General features: G+C 37.5%; 2 protein-coding genes across 4 annotated transcripts; both read left to right on the top strand.

Annotated features, from left to right (window-relative positions):
- Positions 1-631: 631 nt before the first annotated feature.
- LOC113677633 (uncharacterized) lies at positions 632-7,603 on the top strand. The gene is made up of 4 exons (XM_089196592.1): positions 632-684; positions 2,814-2,900; positions 3,258-5,311; positions 5,925-7,603. Exons 2-4 carry the CDS (start codon positions 2,819-2,821, stop codon positions 7,374-7,376), a joined length of 3,588 nt encoding a protein of 1,195 aa, XP_089052718.1. The 5' UTR covers positions 632-684; positions 2,814-2,818; the 3' UTR covers positions 7,377-7,603.
- Positions 7,604-9,269: 1,666 nt separating this feature from the next.
- On the top strand, positions 9,270-16,196 carry LOC149049942 (uncharacterized). 3 transcript variants are annotated; one of them, XM_089196260.1, is made up of 7 exons: positions 9,270-9,323; positions 9,483-9,528; positions 9,985-10,144; positions 10,940-10,993; positions 11,342-11,428; positions 11,786-13,839; positions 14,518-16,196. In XM_089196260.1, the coding sequence occupies exons 5-7, from the start codon at positions 11,347-11,349 to the stop codon at positions 15,967-15,969; spliced, it is 3,588 nt and encodes a 1,195-aa protein (XP_089052386.1). In that variant the 5' UTR covers positions 9,270-9,323; positions 9,483-9,528; positions 9,985-10,144; positions 10,940-10,993; positions 11,342-11,346; the 3' UTR covers positions 15,970-16,196. The 3 variants fall into 3 exon arrangements, with proteins under 3 accessions (XP_089052386.1, XP_089052385.1, XP_089052387.1); XM_089196259.1 differs by having other exon boundaries at positions 9,297-9,377; XM_089196261.1 differs by lacking the exons at positions 9,270-9,323; positions 9,483-9,528; positions 9,985-10,144; positions 10,940-10,993 and having other exon boundaries at positions 11,243-11,428.
- The last annotated feature ends 1,439 nt before the right edge of the window (positions 16,197-17,635 follow it).

Here is a 17,635-nt window from a genome sequence, read left to right as displayed (position 1 = left end):
TCACCTTTCTCCCGTTTCAATAAAACTTTCTTCCGAGGAAGAAACAATGTTATAAACACTTAAAAATAAATAATTATTTGTCAAATTGCTAAAAAAAAAGGCTTTTGAGGTAACATGACGCCGTAGTCAATTTTTGAACGGAATTGGTAGGTTATCCATTGTGACGGAATTTCCCTCATATCAAAGAAAATTTTTTTCGGCTTTCGCCTCTCCAGGGTACTATTGTCATCTTACAAACAGTCCTGTTGTAAGACATTTTTGACAGCTTGAACTGCTGTCATGCTCCATGATTCCATTGTCCTCTAGCATTTTGGAAAGTGAAAGCAGATTTTTTAATCAATTGTTGATAGGCCAATCAGAGACGCTCAAGATTTCCCATTACTGGATAGCAAAAACATTTTTCCAAAAATCTTTCTATAAATGAACCCCAGCTTCTGTGGAGACCAAAAAGGACACAGTCACCAGATGGTTTCCTTCATGCCACCAGAGGTATGTAGTTAATTTGTCAGTTGAACAGTTAATAGATATCAATGATTAACTTCGGTTTTAGTTACTTCCCTAATCCTTTTTACCTAATTTTGATACACATATTAGACTTTCAAATTTTGCTTTAATTCAGTTTGAACAAGATCACTGCTCCTGAATTATACGAAAGGGAAAATAACTCAAAAACTTCATGTAAAGGTGCGTCTGTAGGCTTATTCAGTGAGCCTATTTACCGACTTAAATTCCTTCAGAAGTCGGATATCACATATCGCTTAATTTGATCCTTTTTAATTAGGAAAATCAGCACCGTCTTGATGAAGACAAATTCTCGTTTTTTTTTGAAAAGATCATTTAATTTAACATCTATATGAAAAAAAAAGTGAGAAAAGGAGAAATATCAAATTAAAAGGTTCGGAAGAAGCTGAACCAATAAAACAAAATTAATCCGGTGAAAGTTTTTAATCTTAAACTGAAGTGGTCCGGAGGGGGGCATTGGGATTTTCGGTTTTGCGGTTTTGGCTATTTTTTAGACCGGTTTTCGGTTTTTATGCCAACAACTTAGGTTTTTCGGTTTTGGTGTTCATTGTGGTTTGCAGATTTTCCGTTTCTTAGCATTTGGTTTTCGGTTATCGCGAAAAATACTAACGGGATTTCGGATTTGATATCCGATGCGGTTTTCGGTTTTTCCTATTTGACCTATTTGGGTTCCGGTTTCTCTTCGATCTGAGCGGCAATTACGCGCCTTCACTGACTTCGAATAGCCGCTAAACGCAAATGTTATCAAGAGGAATGCGTGACAAACAATTTAAATATCGCAGGGATCCCTAGGTAGCCTACGTGTAGCCGTACCCTCCCCCTCCCCTAAGGTGGGGGAGAGGGGAGGTTACGGCTACACGTAGGGTAAAGCTACATTACCAGAGTTTCTTTATCAACGCCACCTCGAAGTTGGTGACCAAGTTACAGGCCATACGTGCACGTGACTTATTGATTCAACAGTTTGCATGCAGTTTTTCGGTTTTGATCCAATTTTTTTTCGGTTTTTCTGTTTTGGATAATTTTTTCTACGGTTTTGCGGTTTCTAGTGGGCCCCAATGCCCCCCCTCCATCAGCAACATCAACGTTCACTAAGAGCAAATTTACTTGTCCAGTGCACTGAGAAAAACTTTTACCTTCCGTTGTCTCGGTGTTTCGTTGCTTTCCTTTCTTTACGATTACACGGCATCTGCTTTTGCTGATAGCTATTCTTATAATGATAGTTCAGTATGAAAATGAACAAAATTCTCTATAAAAAGCACTGTCTCTTTATATTTACTTATTTTACTCTTGGTAAAAAAAATAAAAAAAAACCATCAATACGCACAATGTGGTAGCCTCAGTACCTTAACCTTCCAGAAGAACAACAGCTTGGCATTCATCAGTTTCATAGTTTCATACCTTTTTTACAATGTCTTACTACAAATCAAAGACCCATAGCATCACAAGCATTAGTTATAAACAGAAGAGTTGTAAAGTGTAGACCTACAAGAAAAGTCCACGGATAACAACAATTTCTTTTGCCGGTAACCTCTCAAAATTTGACAGGCAAATACTTCCCAAATTAAATATCATTATCTAGAACTCAAAGAGTTGATGATATTTCAAATTTAATTTGTACCCTAAAGATGTGGGAATCGTTTAAAGGAAATCGATTCTTCCTCAGTTTCCCCTAATTTCCCCACATTTGAGACAAGACTAAGAAATGAAAGCTTAAACACGGAAATTTTTACCCCATATTTCCTCATAACCCACGAAAGGTGAATTCGTAGAGGCACAAATGAATGCTATTAAAAGAAAATAAGGTCTACTAGTAGCGTATATACAAGATTACTTTTAAAGTTCGCTTACGGCATTTTTCCAAGTCTGTCATTCTCCGTTTTTCCATACAAACTAAAAAAATATGTGTGGCTAGAATACTTTCTTTAACATATTTTAGGGATTAAACATCGCATTAAGCTGAGTTATTTATCATATTTTTATTTTTATTTTATTTCATTCGAGTAATTAGACATCCCTCGGATATCAAGGAGAAGAACATAGGCGTAGATTCCCATTGATAGAGGTCAGAAAAACCTAATTTATAAAACATATAGAACAAACTGATTTAATTCATTAATTAAGTCAACCGACCAACATATGCGCACTGTGAAGGTTTGTTTTACGCACTCTCTGAAATGATTATATATCAGGGTATATATTTCTGCAAAACGAATTACGAAATTGTTACGGTTTATCTTTGTTCAATGATTAAAATCAAGTTAAGATATTTCTCTTGTATACTTTTGTTTAAGGAAAAATGTCTGTGAAGAGAAGAACTTCAGGATTTTCATTTCTCATTCTGACTGGTGTAGCTTTGTTGCTGATAGATCAGGCGGCTGGTATGTTTCTTAAGCCGAGGATAATAAGTTTTTTTTAGCATGGATACTACTTCAAACGCCAAATATCCACGTTCTTGGAGTAAACAGTGCGGTCAGTAATTTTCTTTAATTCACACAATCACACAGTCTAGACTGTTTTGTTCGACAAGCAGAACCTTCTGTAGTTTACAGAATAAGTACTAAGAAGGTTTTGAGCACATTAAATTAAAGGGATTCATGCAATTATTCGTGTGGCAGTTAAATTGAAGCGTAAATCAAATTTATTGTAAGAATCGAATGATGCGCTAGGTGAATTATTTTCATCTACCCATTTTATTCATACAATGATTCCCATTTATTCTTTAACACAATTGACAGGAAAGCGTCCTGACAAGATACTAGATTTCGAAGACACAGTTGAGCAAAGCTGCCTCGTTACAGTGCCGAAAACACAAGGAAAGATTTCTTTCTCGACATCAGTGGCCAAACACGGGACAACATCACTTAAATGGGAATCGAGTGCTAACGGAGAATCTAAGTTAAGGTACAAGCTTCCAAAATCGGCTCACATCAAGGGAAAGAAACTCAGAGGAGGAGGTGTTAAAATGTGGATCTACAAGGATACTCCTTCTAGTGGAAGTAAGATGGAAGTAAGGCTGGCAGAAAAAAAAAAGAAGAAAATGGTTACGCGGGTAGGATCTTTTGAAATAAACCTGGGATTTTCAGGCTGGAGAGGAATATGGATGTCATTCGATGAATGCAAACAAACTAGAGACAGCCTCACAGGTTCCTCATCGATCACAAGGATGGACTTTGTTTTAAACCATGAAGATACCATTTACATAGATTTACTTGGCTTTGTGGCAAAAATGTCCAAACAATCTCGCGATAAGATTGTTACAACTATCACGAGATTTGGCTCAAAGTACGATTCCAGTAACTTTTGGCAGCAGACTTATCGCTGGAGTCAGCAGACACCCTCTGCTCTTCCGACCTCTGTTGATTCTTCAAAGACTACTCACCTTGCTCACATTGAAAGTCGCTTACATAACTGGTATGCTGATGAGACACAAACCACTTATGATTTCATGGGAGAGATGAAGAAACGTTGGAATACTCTTCAGGAGAGCTTCGATGATGCCCATAAAGAATACGATAGACTAACATTTACAAGTGAGCCCGATTCAAGTACTCCTGGCTCCAAGAAAATCGTGATCACCGCTCCTCCATTATTTTGTCGTAACTGTAAAATGGGGACAAGGACATATTCAGCAACTGATCCAACCAGAAAGTTCAGCTTTCCTATTATGCGTATTATGTTGCCTCTAGCTCTCGAGTATTACCTTAAGTCCCGTCCCAACGAGATAACTAAGACAGTAAATAAAGAGACGTCCAAACTGTGTTCTGGAGATGCTGCCAAGATGCAACGATCCGTCCAAAAGATTTGCGGAAAATGGACAAAGATACAGGATGAGTTCCGAAACTATCTCAGCACTTTAACTTGTACCGAAAACAACGTCCGTAAAGCACTGCAGTTTATCAACAAAGCACGCCTTCAGAGAATCCTCAATCTACTTGATTATATTGAAGATCAGGGATGGGCAGATGGAAGTGGAATAGGCTCTCTGGATCACGAAATGAATCGAGATGGTGCTGGATACATGCACACTCTTTTTCTTCTAAAGAACTCTTTACACCAGGACCCAAGAAATAAAACCAGATTGGTGAATATGATAAACACTGCCAAATGGTACAATGATTTTGGAGAAGTTTATCAATCAAAATTCGAGTTCAAAGGAACGACGGCCGACAGAATGATCACAATATTGCTATTTCGACTGATGATTGTCTTGGCGATGCCTGCTACCACAGATATGGAAAAAAAGGAAAGGCAGAGGGATATGGATGCTTTGAAAAAGTGGATGGATAATGCCCTGAGTATCAACAAAGCATTTGGAGGGGTCATCAAACCTGATTATACCGGTTTTCATCACAAAGCGTTCTATGCATCTGCCTACGTTCCACATGCTTTGCACACAGCAGCACAAGTGCAATATCTGTTAGAAGGAACAAACTTTGCTTTATCAGATGCATCTAAACGAAATTTACTTGAGGCTCTCAAAACAATGAGGCTTATATCCGTGAAGTACTCTACCCCAAGCAGTGTTGGAGGACGTTTCCCAGACTTTTCAAAGGAGGCTCTAATAAATATCCTCCCGGCATACGCGTACATCAGTGTCTCCTATTCATCCCAGTCATTGGCATCGACTCCACCGAAAGGGATAACTATTCCAAACACCAAAGACGCAGGCATGTTTCTACGTTTGTATGAAACATCGGACAAAAATGTGAAAAAGTATATGGAAGATGGGAAGGTTTACAAGGGTAAATCGTACATGAACAGTCTTGGATGCCTGAAAATAATGAATGCGGTAAGTTAATCATGTTGGTTGGCCAAAGTGAACAGCATGATTATCTGATACAAATACTCACACAAAAAAGCGTGGTTAAAAAATAGGATGGTTTCTAGATAAAAGATGTTCATCCATTCTTTTGTCTAACTTTGGTGTATTAGTAGACTATTGACAACAATAAAGAAAAATGTAGGCAGAAAAAAAATTTTGGAGAACGAATATCGCAAAACTGTAGGAAATCGAAGAAAATATTGATTTACAACTGGATGATTTGATTCGAGATTTTCAATTGCTTAGTCTCAATGGTTTATACGCTGCTAATATATGATTAATCACACAGACTTAATTTGTGAAACATCATTATTACTGTCGATCCATTGGAATATAATTTAGGGCTAATAAGGGCTAACATATATCAAACTGTACTCTTGAAAAGAGTATAAAGAAGGCCAGGATATCTATTCGCATTAAGCGAGAATACATATCGTTTTAATTATATAGTGAAAGTTACGAGTTAACTTACCGCCGTATTCTTTAAAGTCCTACTTGCGAAAGATGAATCTGTCACCTTTTCATGTTGCATCGTTAATTCAAAAGATCTCTCAAATGAACAGATATTTTTCCATTACAGCTCAAATCTAAAGCCACAACCTATGAGCACTCTCCTGAAGGTCACTGGTCCAAGAACTTTGCTGCTCTCTCAGTACATCGTCGTAAGGACTGGGCCGTTACAGTCAAAGGTTTCAACAGGTTTGTCTGGGACTTTGAGGGCTCCACAAAGAAGAAAACACCAGAAAATGCCTTTGGTACCTATCAAAGCCATGGTTCAATGTTGATAGCAAATAGTGAAGAGGCGCTAAAAGCTCACGATATAGATAACGGATGGGACTGGACAAAAGTTCCTGGAGCAACGACGATGACTTTGACGTTATCGCAAATAAGGCTCAAAAAGGCACGAAATTTTAGTCCACTTTCCTATGCTGGCGGAGTTACCTATAAAGGGCCAGAGCCTCTATCCAGCGGAGTATTTGGAATGGACTTTCATCAACCAGAATATCAATTTTTTGACGAGGATCATCCGTATCGTAAAGTTAAGCTTCACTTTAAGAAATCTGTCTTCTTTTTCCAAAATGTTTTAGTCTGCCTTGGAAGTAATATTAAAATAGATAACGGTGGAACAACTAAGGCACAAACTACACTTTTTCAAGACAAACTGGTGAGAGGTGCATCTGAATTTTCCATTAAAATAAACGACAAGACCAAAGGTAGCTCAGATATAGGTAAAGCTGGAAACCCTCTTTCTGCAGACCCAAAAAGAGGCTATACTACTTTAGTCGACACCAAAGGCAACAGTTATTACATTCCAGGATCAAGTGCATCTGATCTCAAAGTACATATCCAAAATCAAAATTCTAAGACCGCAGCTGTTGTCGACTCCAGCGGTATCTACGCTACAGCCTGGCTAGAGCACAGTTCCACGAATGCCAAGTACGAGTACGCTGTATTTGTAAAAACAGACTCTTACAGAAGCACTGCCACTGCTAACTGGGATCGCCTACATACGAATTCAAATCGGGTGCTGTACTCGGTTCTACAACAAGACGATAAGGCACACGTAGTAAAATTTGGTATATCACCACAGCGTAATGCCATCATAACACCATTGTACGGCTATGTAATCTTTGATGCCACGTCAAAACTCCCTAAGGGTGGTTTAATCACAAAAGCGACCAAGCAATGTCGCATCATGGTCGAGCAGAATTCCCGATTCGTCTTTTTAAGCATCAGCTACCCTGACTTGAATTTCAATGTCGACGGGGAGCTGAAAACCTCAGGCGACGTCAACAAGGAGGAACTCTATGAGCTAGAAAGTCGTGAAGTGGAAATTGAGGTCACCTTATCAGTGGATGTGAAAACAACCCTCCCTGATTCAGCGGTTATCGTACATGGATCTCCTGCCGATTATCAACCGAGGGTTGAAGTAAAGCGTCTGGCTTCCTCCCCTCCCCCAGGAAAAGGAAAGATAATTGCATTTAAAAATCTCAAGAATGGATTCAGCGTTGAAGTGAAATTGGAGAAATAACCTGATATGGTCTAAAAAGACTTCCAAAAGATTGCCTTGGTCACAATTGATTTATCTACTTGCTCATATACTTAGATATATCCTTGCTTATTATATTCATGCCATAGAGAATTAATTTAGTTCAATGGCGATCACCATATGTTGATCCGGATTGAAGTACTTGTAATAAGAATTATGTGGATACATAATCTCACATGATAAATAATAAACGTAGCGGTCTGAAAACAGTCTTTGTATTTGTCTCGTTACTGCAGTTGCTTGTTTATAGGAATTGAATTTGATTACAAGAGTTCATCCACCATGGCATTATATCCGTTTTCCCTTGACCTAATTTTGGAGTTTTAGTGTTCAGTCGTAGTCCAATAAATTCAGTTTTTTGTTACGAGCTATTGTTTATGAGAAAGGGGAAACGAAACGAAATCAGCCGAAAATTCGTTTTGATCAAAGTAGGAAAACCTTTGAAGAAACAATCCGAAAGGTTTATGTCTCTACAAGAGTTCAATTGAGTCTTAAATGCTCACACATTTAAAATAAGATATTTTGCAAGGCATACAAAGGTTATTTACCATCCAATATTCAATTTTTAAATGTTTGTGTAATCGTACTGATGAATCGGAATTCGGAACTCCAGCCTTTAAGCTGACGCCATGCATGGACTTCCCTTACTTTGTTTTCAAATAACAATAAACAGTACAATTTTTATTATTTGGGGAAATTATTGCACATTTATATGCTCTCTACCAACTGGATAAACTGGATTAAGCTGTCTCAAGTCATAAAGCTCTATTATGTTGCGAACAACTTCTAAGTCGCACCTCTACCTCTGCGATCCTATTTCCATGAAATTAACGTATCGCCTAAGAAAGTGATGATCCCGATTTTGAAAAAATATTCGCGAATCTTAGAGTCAAGGTGCTCTAACCTGCTTTAGGTGACCTCAGTGAGAAGAATGAATTATTGCGAGAGGAAAAAACGTCCTTAAGACGAAAGCAAATGGCAAATAGAATTTGGTATCGGATCAATTAGTAATCCTATAATTTTTCTTTATTCCCATCACTTGTTCTCATGATATTGTGTAGATATAGAATGGACCCCTGCAAAAAAAGGTAATGCGTGGAGCGGACTTAAAAAGTTATTTTAGAAATGCTTGAACAATTCCGGTGATGGAGACGCAAAAAGCGGTATAGGAAAGTCAAAACAAAGAAAACGCAAACGACTCTGGTGGATTTGCTGTGCTACAGTTGACTTTCTTTCCCAGCTCTCGAAATAAACAAATCTCTCTTAATAAATAAATATCCAGTGTTTGCTAATAAATATCCAGCCGTGTTAAACTCTCGCTTGTCAATAAGCCATATATTTTAAGCTGAAAAAATATAAATCTCTTAACTAAGTTCTTTTCTTGACAATGAGAAGCATACTGTCAATTTTGACTAAGGCATTTCTTGCCTTATAAAGTTAGTCTTTTAGTGAAAGTGTGTCTTATCTCAAATACAGTTCACAGTGATAACTCGCCAACTGACCAACTCTAACGTAAAACATTTTCCGTCAATAAACCATTCCAAAGTCAATCTTCAAAATAAAAGTTCGTTGAATTTATTTAAAAAATTCAAGCTAGCCTCATTTCAACTTTTGCACAAAAAATTAGTGAGATTTGTCCGTTTTTTCGGAAAATAAAAATTTCCTCCATATCAAACCAAATTCTCGTTTATTATTTCCCCATTGCCGTTTTACAAACAGAAATGGACAATAAATCTTGTGTGATCTTGAACTGCTTTGTCAATGAAAACAGATTACGTTATAAGTTGGTACTCAGCTAATCAGAGAACGTCACGATTTCCATGACTGGATTGCAAAAACATTTTCAAATAGTTTTATTTAAATAGAACGTCTTATCTTTGGATACCAAAAAGGATACATTACTAAAAGGTTTCCTTTATACCAACAAAGGTAGGATGTTCATTTTTTAACTGAATAATCAATCGGCTATCTTGGTTAAGTTCGGTAAGTTGGTCATCACCTAATCTCTTTATAAACAATTTTCATACGCAAATCAGCTTTTGAAATTTTTACATCCTCTTAATTTGAATTATATTTCTACCCCTACAGAGAACTGAAACAATACCTCACGGAAAATTCAATACTTTAAGCAAAGGTACGTGGGTCAAATTTACTGCACACCAGTTTTTATGTAATCGAATTGGTTTGATAACAAAAAAATTTCCTCCAAGTCAGATACGACGATTGCCTTAGTCATCCACATTTTGAAAAGCTATATTTTTATAATGACAAATGAGTGATGGGATCAATTCAATGAATCCTTGTATGAAATGACGGTCTCTGTTTTTTTTCGTCATTATTATTACTCTGCTTAAATAATAATGATTTAAAAATAGTAATTTTGCTATTTATTAAAAAAAAAACTTAATATGCTTGATGGAATAGATCCCTTAATTCCACGAAGAAAAAATAATTTCGCATCCATCAAGTACATGTCTTTTCTAACAAATGGCAAATGGTAGCCACAACGTAACACAAACTGAGAAGACATACGAGAAAAGTCAATGAGTAATGACAATGTTTCCGCCGGTGATCTCTCAAAATTTGACAGGAAAAATCCCACCTGTACTAATGGAGGTTCCCCCTTGAGAAAAGGTGCCAGTAAAGACCGCCAAGCGCTCACAAAGTGATCCGCAAGCACAAAGAGTTTGGAGTTGGTGTAAAATATTTTCAGAGGCGAGGATAACATCAAAGATTTCCTAGAATTCAAAGTAAGGTAACATATTTATTCTATTAACACTTCCGTGTCCAAGAAATGGCACACCTTATATTAAGATATTATTGATGTCTAAGCTTCAATGAAAGTTGGGCAGGTGACTGCCTTGTGTAAAAGTAAATAACTGAGAAAAATTACCTTCCAGAAGAAAAAAAGCTTGGCATTCATCAGTTTCATAGTTTCATACCCTTATTTACAATTTCGTACTACAAATCAAAGCCCCATAGCATCACAAGCATCAGCTATAAACAGAAGAGTTGTAAACTGTAGACCTACAAGAAAAGTCCACAGATAACAACAATTTCTTTTGCCGGTAACCTCTCAAAATTTGACAGGCGAATACTTCCCAAAGTAAATATCATTATCTAGAACTCAAAGAGTTGATGATATTACAAATTTAATTTGTACCCTAAAGATGTGAGAATCGTTTGAAAGAAATTGATTCTTCCACAGCTTCTTTTAATTTTCCCACGCTTGAGACAAGACCAAGAAATAAAAGCTTCAACACTGAAATCTGTATACCCCATATTTCCTCATAACCCATGAAAGGTGAATTCGTAGAGGCACAAATGAATGCGATTAAAAGAAAATAAGGTCTACTAGTAGCGTATATACAAGATTACTTTTAAAGTTCGCTTACGGCATTTTTCCAAGTCTGTCATTCTCCGTTTTTCCATACAAACTAAAAAATATGTGTGGCTAGAATACTTTCTTTAACATATTTTAGGGATTAAACATCGCATTAAGCTGAGTTATTTTTATGTTAATTTTATTTCATTCGAGTAATTAGACATCCCTCGGATATCAAGGAGAAGAACATAGGCGTAGATTCCCATTGATAGAGGTCAGAAAAACCTAATTTATAAAACATATAGAACAAACTGATTTAATTCATTAATTAAGTCAACCGACCAACATATGCGCACTGTGAAGGTTTGTTTTATGCACTCTCTGAAATGATTATATCAGATTATATTATATTATGATTATATAGAACAAACTGATTTAATTCATTAATTAAGTCAACCGACCAACATATGCGCACTGTGAAGGTTTGTTTTATGCACTCTCTGAAATGATTATATATCAGGGTATATATTTCTGCAAAACGAATTACGAAATTGTTACGGTTTATTTTTGTTCATTGATTAATATCAAGTTAAGATATTTCTCTTGTATACTTTTGTTTAAGGAAAAATGTCTGTGAAGAGAAGAACTTCAGGATTTTCATTTCTCATTCTGACTGGTCTAGCTTTGTTGCTGATAGATCAGGCGGCTGGTATGTTTCTTAAGCCGAAGATAATAAGTTTTTTTTAGCATGGATACTACTTCATACGCCAAATATCCACGTTCTTGGAGTAAACAGTGCGGTCAGTAATTTTCTTTAATTCACACAATCACATGGTCTAGACTCTTTTGTTCGACAAGCGGAACCTTCTGTAGTTTACAGAATAAGTACTAAAAAGGTTTTGAGCACATTAAATTAAAGGGATTCATGCAATTATTCGAATGGCAGTTAAATTGAAGCGTAAATCAAATTTAATGTAAGAATCGAATAATGCGCTAGGTGAATTATTTTCATCTACCCATTTTATTCTTACAATGATTCCCATTTATTCTTTAACAAAATTGACAGGAAAGCGTCCTGACAAGATACTAGATTTCGAAGACACAGTTGAGCAAAGCTGCCTCGTTACAGTGCCGAAAACACAAGGAAAGATTTCTTTCTCGACATCAGTGGCCAAACACGGGACAACATCACTTAAATGGGAATCGAGTGCTAACGGAGAATCTAAGTTAAGGTACAAGCTTCCAAAATCGGCTCACATCAAGGGAAAGAAACTAAGAGGAGGAGGTGTTAAAATGTGGATCTACAAGGATACTCCTTCTAGTGGAAGCAAGATGGAAGTAAGGCTGGCAGAAAAAAAAAAGAAGAAAATGGTTACGCGGGTAGGATCTTTTGAAATAAACCTGGGATTTTCAGGCTGGAGAGGAATATGGATGTCATTCGATGAATGCAAACAAACTAGAGACAGCCTCACAGGTTCCTCATCGATCACAAGGATGGACTTTGTTGTAAACCATGAAGATACCATTTACATAGATTTACTTGGCTTTGTGGCAAAAATGTCCAAACAATCTCGCGATAAGATTGTTACAACTATCACGAGATTTGGCTCAAAGTACGATTCCAGTAACTTTTGGCAGCAGACTTATCGCTGGAGTCAGCAGACACCCTCTGCTCTTCCGACCTCTGTCGATTCTTCAAAGACTACTCACCTTGCTCACATTGAAAGTCGCTTACATAACTGGTATGCTGATGAGACACAAACCACTTATGATTTCATGGGAGAGATGAAGAAACGTTGGAATACTCTTCAGGAGAGCTTCGATGATGCCCATAAAGAATACGATAGACTAACAGTTAGGAATAAGCCCGATTCAAGTACTCCTGGCTCCAAGAAAATCGTGATTACCGCTCCTCCATTATTTTGTCGTAACTGTAAAATGGGGACAAGGACATATTCAGCAACTGATCCAACCAGAAAGTTCAGCTTTCCTATTATGCGTATTATGTTGCCTCTAGCTCTCGAGTATTACCTTAAGTCCCGTCCCAACGAGATAACTAAGATAGTAAATAAAGAAAAGTCCAAACTGTGTTCTGGAGATGCTGCCATGATGCAACGATCCGTCCAAAAGATTTGCGGAAAATGGACAAAGAGACAGGATGAGTTCCGAAACTATCTCAGCACTTTAGCATGTACCAAAAACAACGTCCGTAAAGCACTGCAGTTTATTAACAAAGCACGCCTCCAGAGAATCCTCAATCTACTTGACTATATTGAAGATCAAGGATGGGCAGATGGAAGTGGAATAGGCTCCCTTGATCACGAAATGAATCGAGATGGTGCTGGATACATGCACACTCTTTTTCTTCTAAAGAACTCTTTACACCAGGACCCAAGAAATAAAACCAGATTGGTGAATATGATAAACACTGCCAAATGGTACAATGATTTTGGAGAAGTTTATCAATCAAAATTCGAGTTCAAAGGAACGACGGCCGACAGAATGATCACAATATTGCTATTTCGACTGATGATTGTCTTGGCGATGCCTGCTACCACAGATATGGAAAAAAAGGAAAGGCAGAGGGATATGGATGCTTTGAAAAAGTGGATGGATAATGCCCTGAGTATCAACAAAGCATTCGGAGGAGTCATCAAACCTGATTATACCGGTTTTCATCACAAAGCGTTCTATGCATCTGCCTACGCTCCACATGCTTTGCACACAGCAGCACAAGTGCAATATCTGTTAGAAGGAACAAACTTTGCTTTATCAGATGCATCTAAACGAAATTTACTTGAGGCTCTCAAAACAATGAGGCTTATATCCGTGAAGTACTCTACCCCGAGCAGTGTTGGAGGACGTTTCCCAGACTTTTCAAAGGAGGTCCTAATAAATATCCTCCCGGCATACGCGTACATCAGTGTCTCCTATTCATCCCAGTCATTGGCATCGACTCCACCGAAAGGGATAGCTATTCCAAACACCAAAGACGCAGGCATGTTTCTACGTTTGTATGAAACATCGGACAAAAATGTGAAAAAGTATATGGAAGATGGGAAGGTTTACAAGGGTAAATCGTACATGAACAGTCTTGGATGCCTGAAAATAATGAATGCCGTAAGTTAATCATGTTGGTTGGCCAAAGTGAACAGCATGATTTTCTGATACAAATACTCGCACAAAAAAGCGTGGTTAAAAAATAGGATGGTTTTTAGATAAAAGATGTTCATCCATTCATTTGGCTAACTTTGGTGTATTTGTAGACTATTGAAAAAAATAAAGAAAAATGTAGGCAGAAAAACAATTTTGGAGAACGAATATGGCAAAACTGTAGGAAATCGAAGAAAAATAATGATTAACAACTGGATGATTTGATTCGAGATTTTCAACTGCTTAGTCTCAATGGTTTATGTGCTGCTAATATATGATCAATCACAGAGACTTAATTTGTGAAACATCATTATAACTGTCGATCCATTGGAATAAAGTTTACGGTTAATTCATGGGCAATTTGATTGGACGTTATATTCATTGTATATAATTTAGGGCTAATAAGGGCCAACATATATCAAACTGTACTCTTGAAAAGAGTTTAAAAGAGGCCAGGATATCTATTTGCATTAAGCGAGAATACATATCGTTTTAATTATATAGTGAAAGTTACGAGTTAAATTCCCGCCCTATTCTTTAAAGTCCCGCACTTGCGAAAGATGAATCTGCCACCTTTTCATGTTGCATCGTTAATTCAAAAGATCTCTCAAATAAGGCTATTGACAGGTATTTTTTCCATTGCAGCTCAAATCTGAAGCCACAACCTATGAGCACTCTCCTGAAGGTCACTGGTCCAAGAACTTTGCTGCTCTCTCAATACATCGTCGTAAGGACTGGGCCGTTACAGTCAAAGGTTTCAACAGGTTTGTCTGGGACTTTGAGGGCTCCACAAAGAAGAAAACACCAGAAAATGCCTTTGGTACCTATCAAAGCCATGGTTCAATGTTGATAGCAAATAGTGAAGAGGCGCTAAAAGCTCACGATATAGATAACGGATGGGACTGGACAAAGGTTCCTGGAGCAACAACGATGACTTTGACGTTATCGCAAATAAGGCTCAAAAAGGCACGAAATTTTAGTCCACTTTCCTATGCTGGCGGAGTTACCTATAAAGGGCCAGAGCCTCTATCCAGCGGAGTATTTGGAATGGACTTTCATCAACCAGAATATCAATTTTTTGAAGAAGATCATCCGTATCGTAAAGTTAAGCTGCACTTTAAGAAATCTGTCTTCTTTTTCCAAAATGTTTTAGTCTGCCTTGGAAGTAATATTAAAATAGATAACGGTGGAACAACTAAGGCACAAACTACACTTTTTCAAGACAAACTGGTGAGAGGTGCATCTGAATTTTCCATTAAAATAAACGACAAGACCAAAGGTAGCTCAGATATATGTAAAGCTGGAAACCCTCTTTCTGCAGACCCAAAAAGAGGCTATACTACTTTAGTCGACACCAAAGGCAACAGTTATTACATTCCAGGATCAAGTGCATCTGATCTCAAAGTACATATCCAGAATCAAAATTCTAAGACCGCAGCTGCTGTCGACTCCAGCGGTATTTACGCTACAGCCTGGCTAGAGCACAGTTCCACGAATGCCAAGTACGAGTACGCTGTATTTGTGAAAACAGACTCTTACAGAAGCACTGCCACCGCTACCTGGGATCGCCTACACAAGAATTCAAATCCGGTGCTGTACTCGGTTCTGCAACAAGACGATAAGGCACACGTAGTACAATTTGGTATATCACCGCAACGCAATGTCATCATAACACCACTGTACGGCTACGTAATCTTTGATGCCACGTCAAAACTCCCTAAGGGTGGTTTAATCACAAAAGCGACCAAGCAATGTCGCATCATGGTCGAGCAGAATTCCCGATTCGTCTTTTTAAGCATCAGCTACCCTGACTTGAATTTCAATGTCGACGGGGAGCTGAAAACGTCAGGCGACGTCAATAAGGAGGAACTCTATGAACTAGAAAGTGGTGAAGTGGAAATTGAGGTCACCTTATCGGTGGATGTGAAAACAACCCTCCCTGATTCAGCGGTTATCGTTCATGGATCTCCTGCCGATTATCAACCGAGGGTTGAAGTAAAGCGTCTGGCTTCCTCCCCTCCCCCAGGAAAAGGAAAGATAATTGCATTTAAAAATCTCAAGAATGGATTCAGCGTTGAAGTGAAATTGGAGAAATAACCTGATATGGTTTAAAAAGACTTCCAAAAGATTGCCTTGGTCACAATTGATTTATCTACTTGCTCATATACCTAGATATATCCTTGCTTATTATATTCATGCCATAGAGAATTAATTTAGTTCAATGGCGATCACCATATGTTGATCCGGATTGAAGTACTTGTAATAAGAATTATGTGGATACATAATCTCACATAGTAAATAATAAACGTAGCGGTCTGAAAACAGTCTTTGTATTTGTCTCGTTACTGCAGTTGCTTGTTTATAGGAATTGAATTTGATTACAAGAGTTCATCCACCATGGCATTATATCCGTTTTCCCTTGACCTAATTTTGGAGTTTTAGTGTTCAGTCGTAGTCCAATAAATTCAGTTTTTTGTTACGAGCTATTGTTTATGAGAAAGGGGAAACGAAACGAAATCAGCCGAAAATTCGTTTTGATCAAAGTAGGAAAACCTTTGAAGAAACAATCCGAAAGGTTTATGTCTCTACAAGAGTTCAATTGAGTCTTAAATGCTCACACATTTAAAATAAGATATTTTGCAAGGCATACAAAAGTTATTTACCATCCAATATTCAATTTTTCAATGTTTGTGTAATCGTACTTATGAATCGGAATTCGGAACTCCAGCCTTTAAGCTGACGCCATGCATGGACTTCCCTTACTTTGTTTTCAAATAACAATAAACAGTACAATTTTTATTATTTGGGGAAATTATTGCACATTTATATGCTCCCTACCAACTGGATAAACTGGATTAAGCTGTCTCGAGTCATAAAGCTCCATTATGTTGCGAACAACTTCTAAGTCGCACCTCTACCTCTACGATCCTATTTCCATGAAATTAACGTATCGCCTAAAAAAGTGATGATCCCGATTTTGAAAAAATATTCGCGAATCTTAGAGTCAAAGTGCTCTAACCTGCTTTAGGTGACCTCAGTGAGAAGAATGAATTATTACGAGAGGAAAAAACGTCCTTGAGACGAAAGCAAATGGCAAATAGTTTAATCAAAAAGCATAAAGGAGCGTACGAGATATTGAGCTCATGTACTAGATTGAGAGTTTTTCATTTTCTTTAAACGCTTTTTTTTTTTCTCATTTTAAATTTTGACAACACGCAGTCTACCACTGTCAACTTATGTTTCAATTTTAACTTCAATAACAATGAACTTTAAAACCAAAATGTAATTTTTATGATTTGTCCTTAATAATTCACATTCGTTACCTACCTCCAATAATTGATTGTCCTCTACCAAGATGTCTAACGATGATGACACATTCAAATATGGTATAGTCAGTGATAGAACAACAAATTTTTCAATCAGAAAAGCAATCTTTTCTCAGGCCAGATAAGAGAGTGCAAGCTCGTTAGAGTCAGCCAGGCGAAAAAAAGTAACTGATGTGCTAACAATAAGATAAATTTATGTCGAACGAAACAGGTCGTTATGTTGACTCTTACGCCAATTATTTCCAATACTACTTTTTGCGGTCGTACATGGATGGTACCTTGGCCTTCCGACGTGCTCCTGTACAGGTAAGTTAAAAGATGTTCAAATTAGTCGTTCGTCAAACCGGGCGACACCTAGAGGCCTCCTATGTTCAAATATTGCTCGCTTGAGTTAACTCTTTGCTCACCAGTTGTATGGGGCGATATTCTCTTTTTCC

The sequence above is a fragment of the Pocillopora damicornis genome, chromosome 2, assembly GCF_964200805.1.
Source record: "Pocillopora damicornis chromosome 2, jaPocDami1.2, whole genome shotgun sequence".
NCBI lineage: Eukaryota > Metazoa > Cnidaria > Anthozoa > Scleractinia > Pocilloporidae > Pocillopora > Pocillopora damicornis.
This window is presented reverse-complemented; position numbering and strand designations above follow the sequence as displayed.